Here is a 13,715-nt window from a genome sequence, read left to right as displayed (position 1 = left end):
TAAAAGAGCTGATCAAAGCCCATTTGACTAAATAAATAAGAACACAACTCATTTTAAATACTATGGTCTAACTAAAATAGCAAATCAATACAATACAATGATAAAGAAAAAACAGAAATCGTGGGATTCACTTCCAAAAACAGATGGTCCTTAAGGTTGGTTTTCCCCCACCCACTCTTATTTCTTGCTTAATTAAGTGAAAATCTCACTTCTGTGCTATACACAGCATATAATTATTTAAACTGATTTCCCCTACTGTTGTTCTTCATGAAGCTAAATTATGATTGTAAACTTTGCTGATTAGTACCCTGGTAATGGCAGTGACAGCACTAGCTTCTGTGTGAAGGATTCGGGAAGAAAATTCCAGAAAGAAGGTTTGGCTCTAAGTATTAACTCAGATTTTCTAGTTCTAGTTCAGCTTGCCAAAAAAATACAATTAAAAAAAAAGAGAGAAATTACAAATGTACACTACACTTCCGTGCCATTTTGGGTATGGAAGAGTTTTTAATAACTAAACCACAAACAAACAGGTTAAGCAACTAGCTTTTGTGCATTCCTGAACTGTCACCATTACGTTCTCTCATGGAAAATATGACTCAGAAAAGCAACAAAACAAAAGAAGAAATCAACAAAGAAAAAAAAATCAAAATTAAAGCTAGTGCAAACTCAAAATGATAATCATTAAGCAACACAGCAAAATATTTAATTTTTTCTTTTTTTTCTTTTTTTTTTTTTTTTTGGTGTACAATGGAATGTGTCTATGCGACCTCCCTCAAAATAACTTCACAGAACAGTTAATTACAGTCACTTTTAAGTACTTGCAGAGACATTCCTAACTACACCGAGACTTACAGAGAATTCTGGTTTACATCTCGTGTAATAGCATAAGGAAAATCTAGTTTAAAAAAAATACGTAAGAAAGTTAATTTGCATTGTTGCAAGTGTTGCAAAGTAACAAAACCTGTCAAGTAATTTAACACAAGTAACAAGTAGTATCCAGACCAAATTACTGACTAGATTTTTTTAAAAAAAGGAACCCCCCTGCCCACCAAAACTGTTAGAACAGAAAGATCACGTTTTAAGGTTTTTTCTGCTTTTTTTTTTTTTTTTAACAAATCGTTTGTCAGAAGCCCATTTCTACAAAAACAGCACTATTCCATTACTGTATTAAGTAAACTGTGGTCTCACCTGTATTAAAGGTTAGCATCATTTCTGTACATGTAAAATTATTGCTTTTTTGAAAAATATATTTAGCATGCTAGTTGTTTTTTTAACTCCATTTCCTGCCTTTACAAACTGTTACAATTAAAAAAAAAAAAAAACTAGTAAAGCTTTTGCAAAAATTTTCACAGAACATTTTCTTTCAAGGCAGCAGTAACTTTTGATAATGCATAAAATTATATGTGCAAAATCTGAAACTCTCAGAAATATTACCATCACACATAGTGTCACAGCAATAAGAAAAGAAAATATTTATATCTGTGGAATACATTTTTAATTGCTTACACTGCATGGTTTAACAACCTGTTATGTGCCACAACCCCACCTTGAAAACTTGCAGTTAAAGAGTTACTGTAGAAGAGGTATATAAAGCTTTTTTTTTTCTTTTTTTTCCTAACACCACCAGTGATCACCAAGTACAAGACATGACACATTTATATGAACATTAACCTGCCACCACAAAAGAAGTTCCTTGTCTTTCCAGAACATCAGCGGGCCCAAGGAGGAGTGGCAGCTGGTCTGCTGAACCGAACTCAGGAGCAGAGAGCACCTTATGGCCCCAGGGCTGCCTGAATTCGTTCAGTGACACCTTTTCTCTTCTAAATAGACAGATCAGCGGTGTTAGACAGCTGAATGTTTTATTATTTCCATTTTTTTTTCATTAAGTGAAGACTTCCTTTGTGACCAGGTTGAAGAAAGTAGCCCTGTTAACAAAAAAAAGGTCCTGAGAGTAAAACACAGAAGCCTGGTTTTTTTTCTTAGTGTTCAACTAGCTTTTCTTTTCCAAAGCAGAATAGAAGCTTTTCTCTGGAAGTGTTTCAATTTCCATATTCACATACTATTAATGGTGCGCAGTCAAGAGCAAGAGCACTAGAAATCCAAGTGGTCCCCAAACTGTAATGAAACAAACCATTGCAGAATGACGGTCTTTCTCTTTAGTCCCTTTAATCCTTCATCAAGCATTGCTTTCTCAGCACCGAATGCCACCTCTTCCCTGCACCCCCCATTCTTCCTCTCTCTGTTGTTTTTTTTTTTAATTTGCTTTTCAGCATGACAGGCAGTGGCAGTTTCATTAATTAATACTTCTCCAGCCCTCAAATCCACTGCTGTTTTTCAAATGTATCAAATAGTCATTGTGAGCATCAGGGAGGTCTTTGTTACAGTGCTTAACTTCTTCATGCTGTCCAAATCACATAAAGTTTAATTTTTCCAGTGTCTCAAACTTCTCTTGATTAATATAGATGCCTTGTGCCGCCACAGTGCTTGCCAACTCCACTGTTTATTATAAAGGAAATAAGGAACCATGGGACTGATTAGTACGTCAATTTATATATATCTTGTGTAGCATCTTCATTTATTTTAAGATGATTAACAGCGCGGAGGAGGCACCCCCCTCCTGGCACAGCGCTGCTCCCAGCCTTGGCGCAGCAGCTCCGGGTGCGGCCATGGCTGGCAGGGGGATGCTCTGGAGCGCGGGGGGCTGCCGGGGCTCCTCCGCCCGGGATCTAGGTTCCCTTCCGGAAGATGCAGCGTGTGGGTGACCTCCGCGCCGCCGTGCTCTCTCCCCTGCAAGAAGGACAACACAGGGAAAAGCTCATTCTCGCCCCTGCTCCAAGGCACGACCCTCCAGCAAGTTGTGCCGGCATTCGTTACCCTTTATTAGCATCACGTACGTTCATCTTGACCCACCACGTGAGAACACTTTGGGGGGTTTTTTTTAAGCATCTCCCCCAAGAGCAAAGCGCGTCAGGCCCGTATATAAAGTCCCTGATGGACTAGAACAAGAAGTAACAGGATCTGGCGGAGCAGTTCAGAGAAGGCTGAGAACAAGGAGGGAAAGAAGAGGCCTCCAAAAAGTGGAATTTTGTGCTAGCCAAAAGGGATTCATAACTAGATCAGTGCTTTAAAAAGGCTGAAGTTTGACGTCACAGAGGCTGCTAAATGAAAAAAAACTGAATTCTTGTGCAGGTCTGTCAAATGCTAAGGCAGCTTTTTTCCCCCCTTGTCATCTTCCTTTTATTTTCTTAGCCAATTTTCATGAATAATTACCACATTGAAAAAAAATAGCAGGGATATTCTAAAATCAAGTGAAATTAAAGATAACATCATGAATAAGTGGGAGCCTGCAGCTCCCAAGAAAAGCTTTAAAATGACATTTAGAACATCACTGTCGGAACAATGCAGTTTACAATCCTGATCCTAAAACAACATGGCAAGATTAATCTTACATAAATGCATTATCCTTAAGCTAAAGTCTTGATGAAGTGAAACAGACCATTTTAAATTAATGCAACATAAAATACGGCACCCATGTAAAATCCAAGCAAGTTTCAAGCTGTGCCTATGGCAGCCCTCGAAATAGCTAAAGAAAGCCCAGCTCTGGTTGACATAACGTATTAAGTGCATCTCTTTTGTTAATAGATTTAGAAAATTCCTAATTAAACCTGGCCTGAGATTCATGACATTTACCAGTCAAAGTTTGGTTTTAAGGCGGAAAGATTTGCAACAAAATTAAAGAAAAAAAAAGCTGCTGTACAGACCGCAGTATATTTGAAATGTAGGAAACAGTAACTGAATGAGAGATGTGATAAAACTTCCTTAGTTGGATGCTGAATTTCCTGCAGTAAACTAAGAAAGATGCTTTACATTTTTGCGCGGCTGCATCATGCCTGAGAGACAGCCACAATTCCAGGAGGAGGCGTTCATCATTGGAACGCCTCGGATCGAACCGGCTCCGTGTACACGGGGGAGCACAGCAGAGCTTTGCGGGGCTGGCGAGGAGGGCAGGAGGGGAGGGGAGGGGATGGCAGGCACCTTGTCCCACTTTCCCTGGGCAGGAACTGAAAAAGGGGAGTCATTAGGGGCGCTCTTTTGCAATGGATAGCCTGCAAGGTGGTGAAGGCACGCCCTGCATGTCATGGATCACACAAAACAAGGGATCCAGGAAAAGGACAATCCATCCTCCCCACCTGCAAGGATAGCGCAGAGGGGATGGAGGTGATGGGTGGCTGAGCCCCTTTCAGGCACAGCTGTGCTCCCTGTTTCACCAGGGAACAGCACCTGAGCTTCACGTGTGCCAAAACCCACTCAGTGGCTCAGCCCCCTGTACTCACACTGTCCCAAGGTACGGTCAGATTTTGAACCAGCTGATACAGAGTTGGATTGAATTCTTCCTGAAATAAAAATGTTTTCCCTTTTAAAAAGTAGGCTTTCTTCACTTTCAATGAAGTGGCAGATCTTTACGTGAAACCTACAGCTTTCCATGCCAAAAGCTGCTCTCATAGCAACTTCCAGGGCTTTTCCCCAGTTAACAGGAAAAACCCAGTTTGTGTGCATGTTAATATGCTGGAGACAGATTATTGCATGACATTGAAGTAAATTGCAAGAAGCACAAATACCACTGCAGTTTGCTGGCAAGGGACAAGTGTTGGGACAAGAACTACAGCTCCTAATCCTGTCTCTAATGCTCATAAAGTAACAGACATACAGTACATGCATATTACTCAGATGCCAGTACAGCAGCCTCCATGGTTCCTTGATTGTTTGCACTATAATCTCCATATGTATGAACGAGACAAATTAGGTTGCCATTTATTTGTTCATTATCTATTATTTTGATTAATGGAATTCTTGTTCTCAGAATAACTATTTAAAAATAACATTTGCAATAATGAGGACTGAACTATTAATCATGATCTTTGGAAGAAACTCTGCAAGGAACTGGGGCAAGACATTTCATATGAACAAATGTCATAAATAGGACTTCTAACAGACAGTACTAGAATTTTGAGTGCAAGAAAACCCAAACCAGGCAAACTCAGAAACCAATAGTTTAAATAACTTTTTAATCTGGGTTAGGTTTTTTGCCTCCTCCCCTTCTCTGTAAAGTCGCTTTAGGACATGCAGAGCTATAGTGTTGCTGGACTATAAAAACATTACAGGTAACAGATGTCCCCAGCTTTTCCCCCAAGCTCCTTTACAACACACACATATATACATATACATATACATATATATATATATATATATATATAGTGTTTTCTTGATGGTTCTCTCCAGCCCGTCTATCCCCTAAGTTCTCGCTATTCAAATTTATGCTATTTCAAATATTGAATGCTGCAAGAAATATTTTAAAATTCTTAGAGTAGAGAAAATGAAGGTTTAGGGACCCCTTAATGAAGGTACTTTACCCTTGTCACACAGTAGGTACAGGACCTACTGCACACCCCTCTCTTCAGTGAATGAGGCCCAAGAACTGTGCTGTCCAGAAAGAAGGACAATCAGTGCTTTCTGGCATGCGGAAAGCTTCAGCCAGAGAATTCAGGATACCAACAGCTGGGTTTTTTCCCTGGGCTGCAGCTTCTAATTAATTTTCAGTGAATAAAAGGGTGTTTTTCTGGAGAGGACAAAGGTTGGAGCTTTGGGGGTTTTCCTTGTTTCGCTCACACAGAAGATGGAGAACTTGGGTGTCTCTGACTCCAGTGCTGCAAATATAGTTCATATATATATATATACACTCAACTAGAGAGAGCTCTCCCTCACTGCCAACCAGTAAATCATGCCTTCTGAACACCCAATTTCTTGTCCCTTAAAATTTTTAGAGCATATTGATTGACACTGATAGAGCATAAACTATATTCCTAAAGTGGGCCAAGTTTTTATACGGCTTTAAAAACGCAGAAGGAGAAGTCAAATGCACGGCGTATGCCTTAGAAACTGCTACCGCTGCTGTCACCACTGTGAAAAAGCAGGCTCCAGACTGACTCCTGTACCACTGGGAATTGGGCTTCTGGCTGCAGTGCTGCAGCATCAGGCAGTGTCTCTGAAATGACCCCACGCTTTAGGAGAGCCTTGCTTTGAGACACACATGGTTGCAGGGCCCCTTCTGAAGGGGAGCCAGCTTTTGTCTTGCCATGTATACGCAATTGAAGCGCGCTCCCCAAATTCATGCCTACTAAATCATGTCTCTGGATGTCGCTTAGACTACGCCAAATTAAGATACATATTCATTGTGGATAAGCAAGCTTTATTATGTATATACTGGGATATTTAGCATTTATAAAAATATTCAGAATATTCAATATGTTTAATATGGCAGCTTTTCAAGAGAATCCACATGACTTAGCACAGATTGTATTGACTTGGGGTATGTAATGAGCATTTTTTGTCCTTTAGATAAAGAAGAGTAGGAAATATTCCAAAGTTCATGGGAAATTCATTTTATGTAAAAATGTCATTTTGGTTTGGGTTTTTTTTAAAGCATTCAGGTAGAAATAAGAAACCACAATAAATAATGTTATGAATTAGTATCTTATTTCCTACATTTTATTTATATTTCATCGGTGCTGATAACAAAGCATGAAACACACGTTAGCTACTGTTAGCCCAGTGCTAACAGTAGTAAAACTGTGTGTGTTTGATCTTTTTTATACAGTGCTATAGGTGACCTCCTTTTCAGTGATGCTGAACACCTGCACCTCCTGTTGGTGGTTCACTACCCTAAAATAGGGTTCTTATTTAGACACCTAAATATAGATTTAGCTGGTTCGTTTTTGAAAAAGCCTGGCTGTAGACCCTATTTTTAACATGCAGAATTAGAATTATTCTGTGATAAAACTGCTATTCAACGTAGCACTGTTGTAAGCTACCATGCTGGCGGATTTGAAAAGCCCTACCTAACACTGTTTCATAAAGGAAACCTTTAGAGATGATCTTCTGGCTCACTAGAGAAGGGAATGGGGGAACCATGAAATACTAATGTTAATATTTTTACTCTTTGGCAGACTACTCAGGGGAAGATATTTTACCTGTGAGGTGGAAACATTATGTAAAGTGAATCATTTCCACTTGACATCAAAAAAACCCCTCTTTCCTTCTCAAACTACCGTACATGGTAACCAGTGTTTCTTGCTCGGAGCATGTGCGTGGCACTTCTGTAACTTGAACTGACTTTACACCATAAACCCTCACGAATAGATCTGTCCCCAATTAAGAAATGAAATGAAGACATGGAGTGACAACATTTTAAGTGGGAAATGGTAATGTTAACAGAATGCTGCAGGCACCATTCTCAGTGAGAGCTCATTTCTGTGCTTCTGAAGGCCCCTACAGCTGCATGTGGAAATGAGAGTATTCCCTCTGTAATGCCCAGGGACTGTGCAGGTGGAGTCTTCTGGGGGAGCACAATGCCTGCCCACCACGCGAGCTGGCAAAACAGCAGACAACTGAATAACCTACCCGACACAGACACTGACAAATTGAGACAAAGGCTGGTACTGAGGAGCAAACAGGACAAAAGAAAGGGAACTATCTCCTGCAGAAGTGATCACACTGCATCTTCTCTGAAAATACTGATTGGCATGAGATGAAGCCATTCAAGAAGCTAACCCCTACTCGGTGTTCTGCTGTATTGAGATGCTGTAAGTTAATCAAATGCTTTGAAGGCAGACTGGCAGATAGCACAAGCAAGCTACCTTCACCATGGAAGAAGTCAGCCAATAAATTCTGGCATGACAATAGTTTACAAACACAAGATTATGAGTCAATTTATTGTGCAGTAATACAACCCAAATTACAAAAAGAGTCCAGATGTGGTCTGAGCTACCACATTTCATTTTGGATATATATGGCCATTTCAGAATTTTTTGGAAATGTATTTCCAACTTTGACCTTTCATTGTCTTCTAGAAGAAGAAAGCCCAGATGCCTTCAGAATGTGATCTCAACTACACATGAGAGAAAACCATGAGCATGAAAAGATGAAAGAGCATTTTAAAAGATGCTTAGGTTTACTAAATCTACATTATTGAACTGATGAGAACCAAAGACTAGCTGAGCGAGTTGGCAGAGCTGCAGTGTTTCACTCTGACACACTCACAGTGCGTCTCTGTCATTCACTCTGTTACTGAGAGATGTGTCCTTGCACAATTTTATCAGATAAGCATCATAAGGGGGACGCTACAGCGTAACTTTTCAGCTACTGTCCCGCAAAAGCAAAGTAAACATTGCCCACAGCTACAACAACTGAAGTGCTATGCCATCTTGGAAACTTTTATGAGAATTGTTGGCCACTCCTATGGCTTGGTGTCAATCCAGATGCTCTTGTGACAGAGGCTGGGTTCTCCATGCAGCCTTTGGGCCAGAAAGATGCAAGGACAGGGAGAAGGTGCCAAGAGTCTTCATGAAGGGTGCAGCACAGGAACTAGGCAATGTGGTGGTGCCCAGTGAGAATGTTTAATGAGCAAGTGGAAACCAACCCATAAACTTCATAATGTGGGGAGTAGCACACAGATGCATTCTCTAAGCATGGCTAAAACATCTGCAATAGTTTAGTAAGAGACAGGAGGACAAGGGCTGCTATAGTGAAAATTAAACTAAAAGTGAGGATGAAAGGAAACGTAAGTGATGCTGAAGGCTGTTTCACAGTGGCAGAGAAGCGCCCAGGAGAAGGTGTGCTCTGAAACCCACCTGCCAGGCTGCAAATGGAATAGGAAGGTCCAGGCTATAACACTATTCTCCAAAGACATAAGATACATGAAACAAATTCTGTTTAACGATTTTCTGTGTAACGGCTTTGTCATGTATAATTCAGAGCTCTGAGAAGTGTTTGTTAAGACAGGAAACGATATACTAGAAACAGGAAAGCACACTAAGAGAGTCCAGGGAAACTGGTGGATAAGAACTTTTCAAAGGCCAGATACTGGATATCAGGGTACAAATACTTTTCAGAAAAAAGAAGACTAAACATTAATTGTCTTATTGCAGCAGAAAATGTGTTAATTGTAAAAGCAAATTTCCAGGAATTCTTTATGTACTATCTCACTATTACATGTCAGGGCACATTACAGAGTTACCTATCCCACCCAGTCCCCAGTAAGCCAGTAACATGTTTATTTGAACACTAACTACCTGTTTTACAGTTAACTGATGCTCTATATATCAGATTCTGATAAAATGCTTAAAAAATTTAAGATTTTTTAAAAATTAAGCAATACCATTATTATTTATACATGTTATAGAACAGTCAGTGCTCTAGTGATGAGTATCATTGTGCAATTTTTTTCCCAGCTACCACATTAAAAACCAAACACCCAATTAATTGTAAAACATACTTGTTTTGAGGCATCTGCGGAGGTGGTGTGAACTTCAGTACCTCGGAGTCCATTAGACTCAAATACCACTGTGGGAACAAGGGGGCTTGTTAACAGATGAACATTCAAGCTTCGTTAGTGTGTGTACATTATTTGAGACCATTACAGATTAACCACGTTCAAAAAAAGACACCAGCTACTAGCCTGTGGCCGGAAAATACCAATTTACCGTAACACTTACTGGAAGAGAGTGTGCTAATGGCAGCCTAGGGCCACTGCCCTTTTTAATTCAGACTTCAGCACTGAAGAAAGCAATCACTGACAACATTAATTATCAGTGTATGTGTAAAGGGACCCTCTTCTTGCATTACTTACCATTTGGCTTCTGTCATTTTGCATCAGCCTGGCTTATGTATGCATCATTCACACTTTTGAGGAGGAACCCGCTACTCTCACTGTCTCATGCAATGCGCTCAGGAGGTCTCATGACACCGGTGGCTTCAGCCTCCTCCAGCCTCAACCACAGACCGTGTCAGGTTAAAAATGGTTGATAGGGATTTACCATTTTTAGGGCTGACCAGTCTGAGGAAAAATCTTGTTTCCCACAAAAATGTTCCTGTCAACAGCAACGACGAGGCAAAACAAAGCCTTATGTTGTGCTGAAAGGGGTACTTTGATTTCAATTTGTGCTGGTGGCAACAGAATTCATTAGCATATTCATTTCTGAGTACCCTACTCTCTAATTAAAATAAAACATTTGCAAATAGACTTATCTTAAATGCATTGCAATTTTATGGAGTTTGGGCAGGGATCAGGTAAGGAATATATGGAGAACAAGAGCAATAGTCATAAAAATAAAAAACCTGTCTATTAGATTTAGGTACTGGAATTACTTAGGTTAACATGGTATGTGAAATTGAATTCTTGGCATTTTGTTAGCTGAATCTGAAGGCAGGCAAGTGGGAAAGGGAGAAAGCAAGAGCGAGTGTGAAAAGGTACCTGCATGGGACCTCTGATGAGTCCTGAGGTGGCTGGGTTGGGTAAAGCATTTTCCACATTCTCTGCAGACACAGTCTCCTTGGCGTGTTTGTGTCCTGAGCATCCCTGTAGTCAGGAGAGAGGGAGGGAAGGAGGGAGGAGGGGGTGGACGGGGGGGGGGGGGGTGGGGGGGAGAGGAGAGAGGAAAGTTGAGAAGAAAACATTATGCCAGAAGAAAACATCATTAGTATGTCTAATGTGTCATTATGTGAGGCTACCTTCAGGCCCTGGATGACAACTGTCAGCCTTCATCTAGGCACTGGCTGACAGGCTAGGCACACACAGGACTGCAAGAATGCATAAATTACATTGAATTAAAAAATGCTCCCCATGATGTGCCCGCACCAGGACTGGCATGTCAGGTGTGCGCTTTTCAGAGCAGCTGGATCCACTTCTCAGCCATCACCCAGCTTTGTCAAGCAGTACATCAGGCAAATCAAAGTGACTCCAGCGTGGCGGAGACAAGTCACATGGATAATAGGAAGTGAGTAGGACCAGAGCCCGACTGTCCCCCCCAGGCGGCAATACCTCAGAGACAAATGCAGAGAGAGCAGAGCCATCGCAGACTGATCAAACCTTTCGCCCCTGCCTACCTGCCTGCCGGTGCTGCTTTGACCCCGGACCTCTGAGGCACAGACGAAAGACATCTGTGAATGAAAGTGTCATTCCGGACATTTTGAGCTGGTAGCAGCACAGCAGCCTTCCCCAGCCCTGGGTAAACATGTTTTCTAGGCCATTAGCATTTGTGGAAAACCGTTCAAACCTCTCCTTTTTCTCCAAAGGTCAGTTTACAGCATCTGACTTAAAGGGCTGGTCTTTGTCTTTTTGCTGCTGATCAAAAAAGACACATTTGACTTTTATTGGGCTTTTTTATTATTAAAAAAAATGTTTGAACATCATCTTTTCTATTTTGGTAAAACACCCTCTTCAAAAGAAAAGAGTCGATGTTTCCATTTGCCACTGGAATACTTCGGCTTTTAAAGAAATTCTGAGAGGGTTGTCAACAGAAGTGAAGTTTCAGCTTTTCTTTCATATCCCCCCTCCCCAGTTAACAGCATTTAAAAAGAATAAAATTGGAACAAAAAAGTGGCAATAAAAAAACCTCCACACAACTGAAAAATTTACTGCAGGATGCCACAGGATTCATCCAAAATATGGATGCTGCAGCTGAAAATGAATGGAGAAGATGACAGCTGCAATCTACTCTGCTGGTATGACACCAAGCATCCCAGGATGGTTTCCACCACACCATATACTGCAAAGAATATGCAGTATTCTTTGTATGCTGCAAAAGTATGCTGCAAAAAAACTTCCAAACAAACACCCCACTCACAGACTGTTTTCTCCTTTTATAATAGCACCTCCTGCAGATGGCAGCACAGTCTGCATAATACACCTGAACACTCTCGCTCACAAAATTAAATTTCTGGCAGCCAAATACAAGATCATGATTTGGGGGAAAATCCAGATCAGATATACTGACACACACACACACAAAAGCAAAAAAACCCAAACCAAAACAAAAACAAACAAATAATCAACAACAAAAAAAACCACTAACAAAACTATTTTAAAACATCACGTAAGTGTCCTAAGCATCAATGAGAACCTTACTGAACTATAATGGGAGGGGTTTGCCTTGTAAGGCAGTCAAGATTGAAGCAGGATTTCTGAGCTGTTACGAGTGTTTTTCCCCTCACTGGCCAGAACTGTAGCTGCAAGCTGGAAAACAAAGCTGAGGGAAGCGTGTGGAGGAACCAGCTGTGGCCTTTGCAGGAGTGCCATGGTGACTGCTGGACAGGCAGGGACTGGCACAGCAGCTTTGTGAAGCCCAGGAGAGCTGGGTTCCTCCAGTCATGGTTCTGACACCTCTGGAGAGACATTTAATCCCTCTATAACCCACGTCTCCTTCTGCTGAAGGGGAATACATTTATCTCAGAAGCCATCACTAACCTGATCCAACAGCCTTCATGGAAGCACTGCTCCCACTCATGAGGGACAGTTGAGGATGCTGTTGTAAGCCAATGTATAAACACGCAGGGTGAGTGGGTTAAGACTTCCACCTAACCCATCCCTACCACTCACTTTATGGGAGTTATTCAAAAAATCTGGTGGAAAAAATGGATAGCTCCCAGGTGTATTTGCCATTGTTGCATTTCCTAAGTAGCACCATAAAGCTTTTGATAGTTCAAAGCTTTGAGCCATGGGCGTGGCTGCTGAAAGACAATGACCCTATGAGTCATCACTCAGGGTATCCTCTAGGTGAACAAAGGTGGATAACTACAGGTGTTCAAAAATTAAGGTAAATGAACAGGACTGTGTGAATGGAATTCCTGTGAAATCCATGCTCAAAGCTGGTCTCAACCCTGAAGAAAGAGTGCATCTGCTGCCATAACCCACCCAATACCTAAATGGCATGAATAAAATAAATAACCACTCTTAAATATAACAGTAAGATTCTCTCTACAAGCATTTGGGAAGACTGGGCAGTGTGAAACAAACCTAGCCTAAGCACAGCAAGCTTCATGTTTGCAGCTGTATCACAACAGTACACACAACAACTCTCTTCCAAGGACACACTGGAACAAACACGAATGTAAAAGAAAGGATCCCAAAAGTAAATGTAGCCACTCAAAAGGAAGTTGAGCACTGTACTACCACACACTAAAATAGTCTATTGTGATCCAAGATGACATCATATACCAAAAAAACCCAAGTAAAGTCTATTGGGAATATTCAACTAAGGAAAAACCATGACAAATAGTGTACCTAAGCGGGATTTTGGGCTGTCCTTTATGTCATGATTGCCATATTCACATTACAGTATTAAGGCTAAATTGAATGATGCATACTGACTCAGAGGACCCAGCCTATGTAGAGCAATATGTTATTTCAGGCGAAGTTCAATTACCCTCCTCTGTTTGCAGTTGGTAGGATCTCATTCCTTTTGCCTGAAGCAGCTTTTTATTTGAGTGCTATGAAAAACAGCCATCATGCCAATTGGTTTGGAGAAACATCAACAACTTGGAAGTTGTATATAAAATGAAGACAAGCTACATTAAAAAAAAAAAGAGGTTTCAAATTCTGAAAACTTGATTGCTGTAAAACACTTGGAATGAAAGAAGAGGTTTCAAAGCAGAGATGGGCACTAAATAACTTCCAGTTAAAGTGTCTCTAGAAATCACTGCCCAGCAAAAACATTTTGGCAATAAAATTCCTCTTTAAAAAGCAGGTAAATAGAGACCTCTTTAGAAACCCTGCCCCTATTTTACTTTGTTCGAAAAGTCATCATGAATTTTCTGGTCCTTGCCTTCACTAAGTCAACTTCTATTTCCCAGCTTTTACTGTTTCTCTCTTACCCCTCCTA

At 40.8% G+C, this 13,715-nt stretch overlaps 1 protein-coding gene across 3 annotated transcripts in view; it reads right to left on the bottom strand.

Moving 5' to 3' along the window:
• Nucleotides 1-2,494: 2,494 nt before the first annotated feature.
• The window catches only part of ZNF516 (zinc finger protein 516), a 100,327-nt gene continuing 89,106 nt past the window's right edge, over nt 2,495-13,715 (bottom strand). For all 3 annotated transcript variants that reach the window (XM_039549130.1, XM_039549131.1, XM_019282551.3), the window contains exons 4-6: nt 10,310-10,414; nt 9,332-9,399; nt 2,495-2,787 (exon numbers count right to left, since the gene is read on the bottom strand). In XM_039549130.1, coding sequence (XP_039405064.1) covers nt 2,590-2,787; nt 9,332-9,399; nt 10,310-10,414 — 371 coding nt within the window. In that variant the 3' untranslated portion in view covers nt 2,495-2,589. The remainder of the gene's footprint in view (nt 2,788-9,331; nt 9,400-10,309; nt 10,415-13,715) is intronic.

Source organism: Corvus cornix, chromosome 2 (genome assembly GCF_000738735.6).
Source record: "Corvus cornix cornix isolate S_Up_H32 chromosome 2, ASM73873v5, whole genome shotgun sequence".
NCBI classification, from domain to species: Eukaryota; Metazoa; Chordata; class Aves; order Passeriformes; family Corvidae; genus Corvus; species Corvus cornix.
This window is presented reverse-complemented; position numbering and strand designations above follow the sequence as displayed.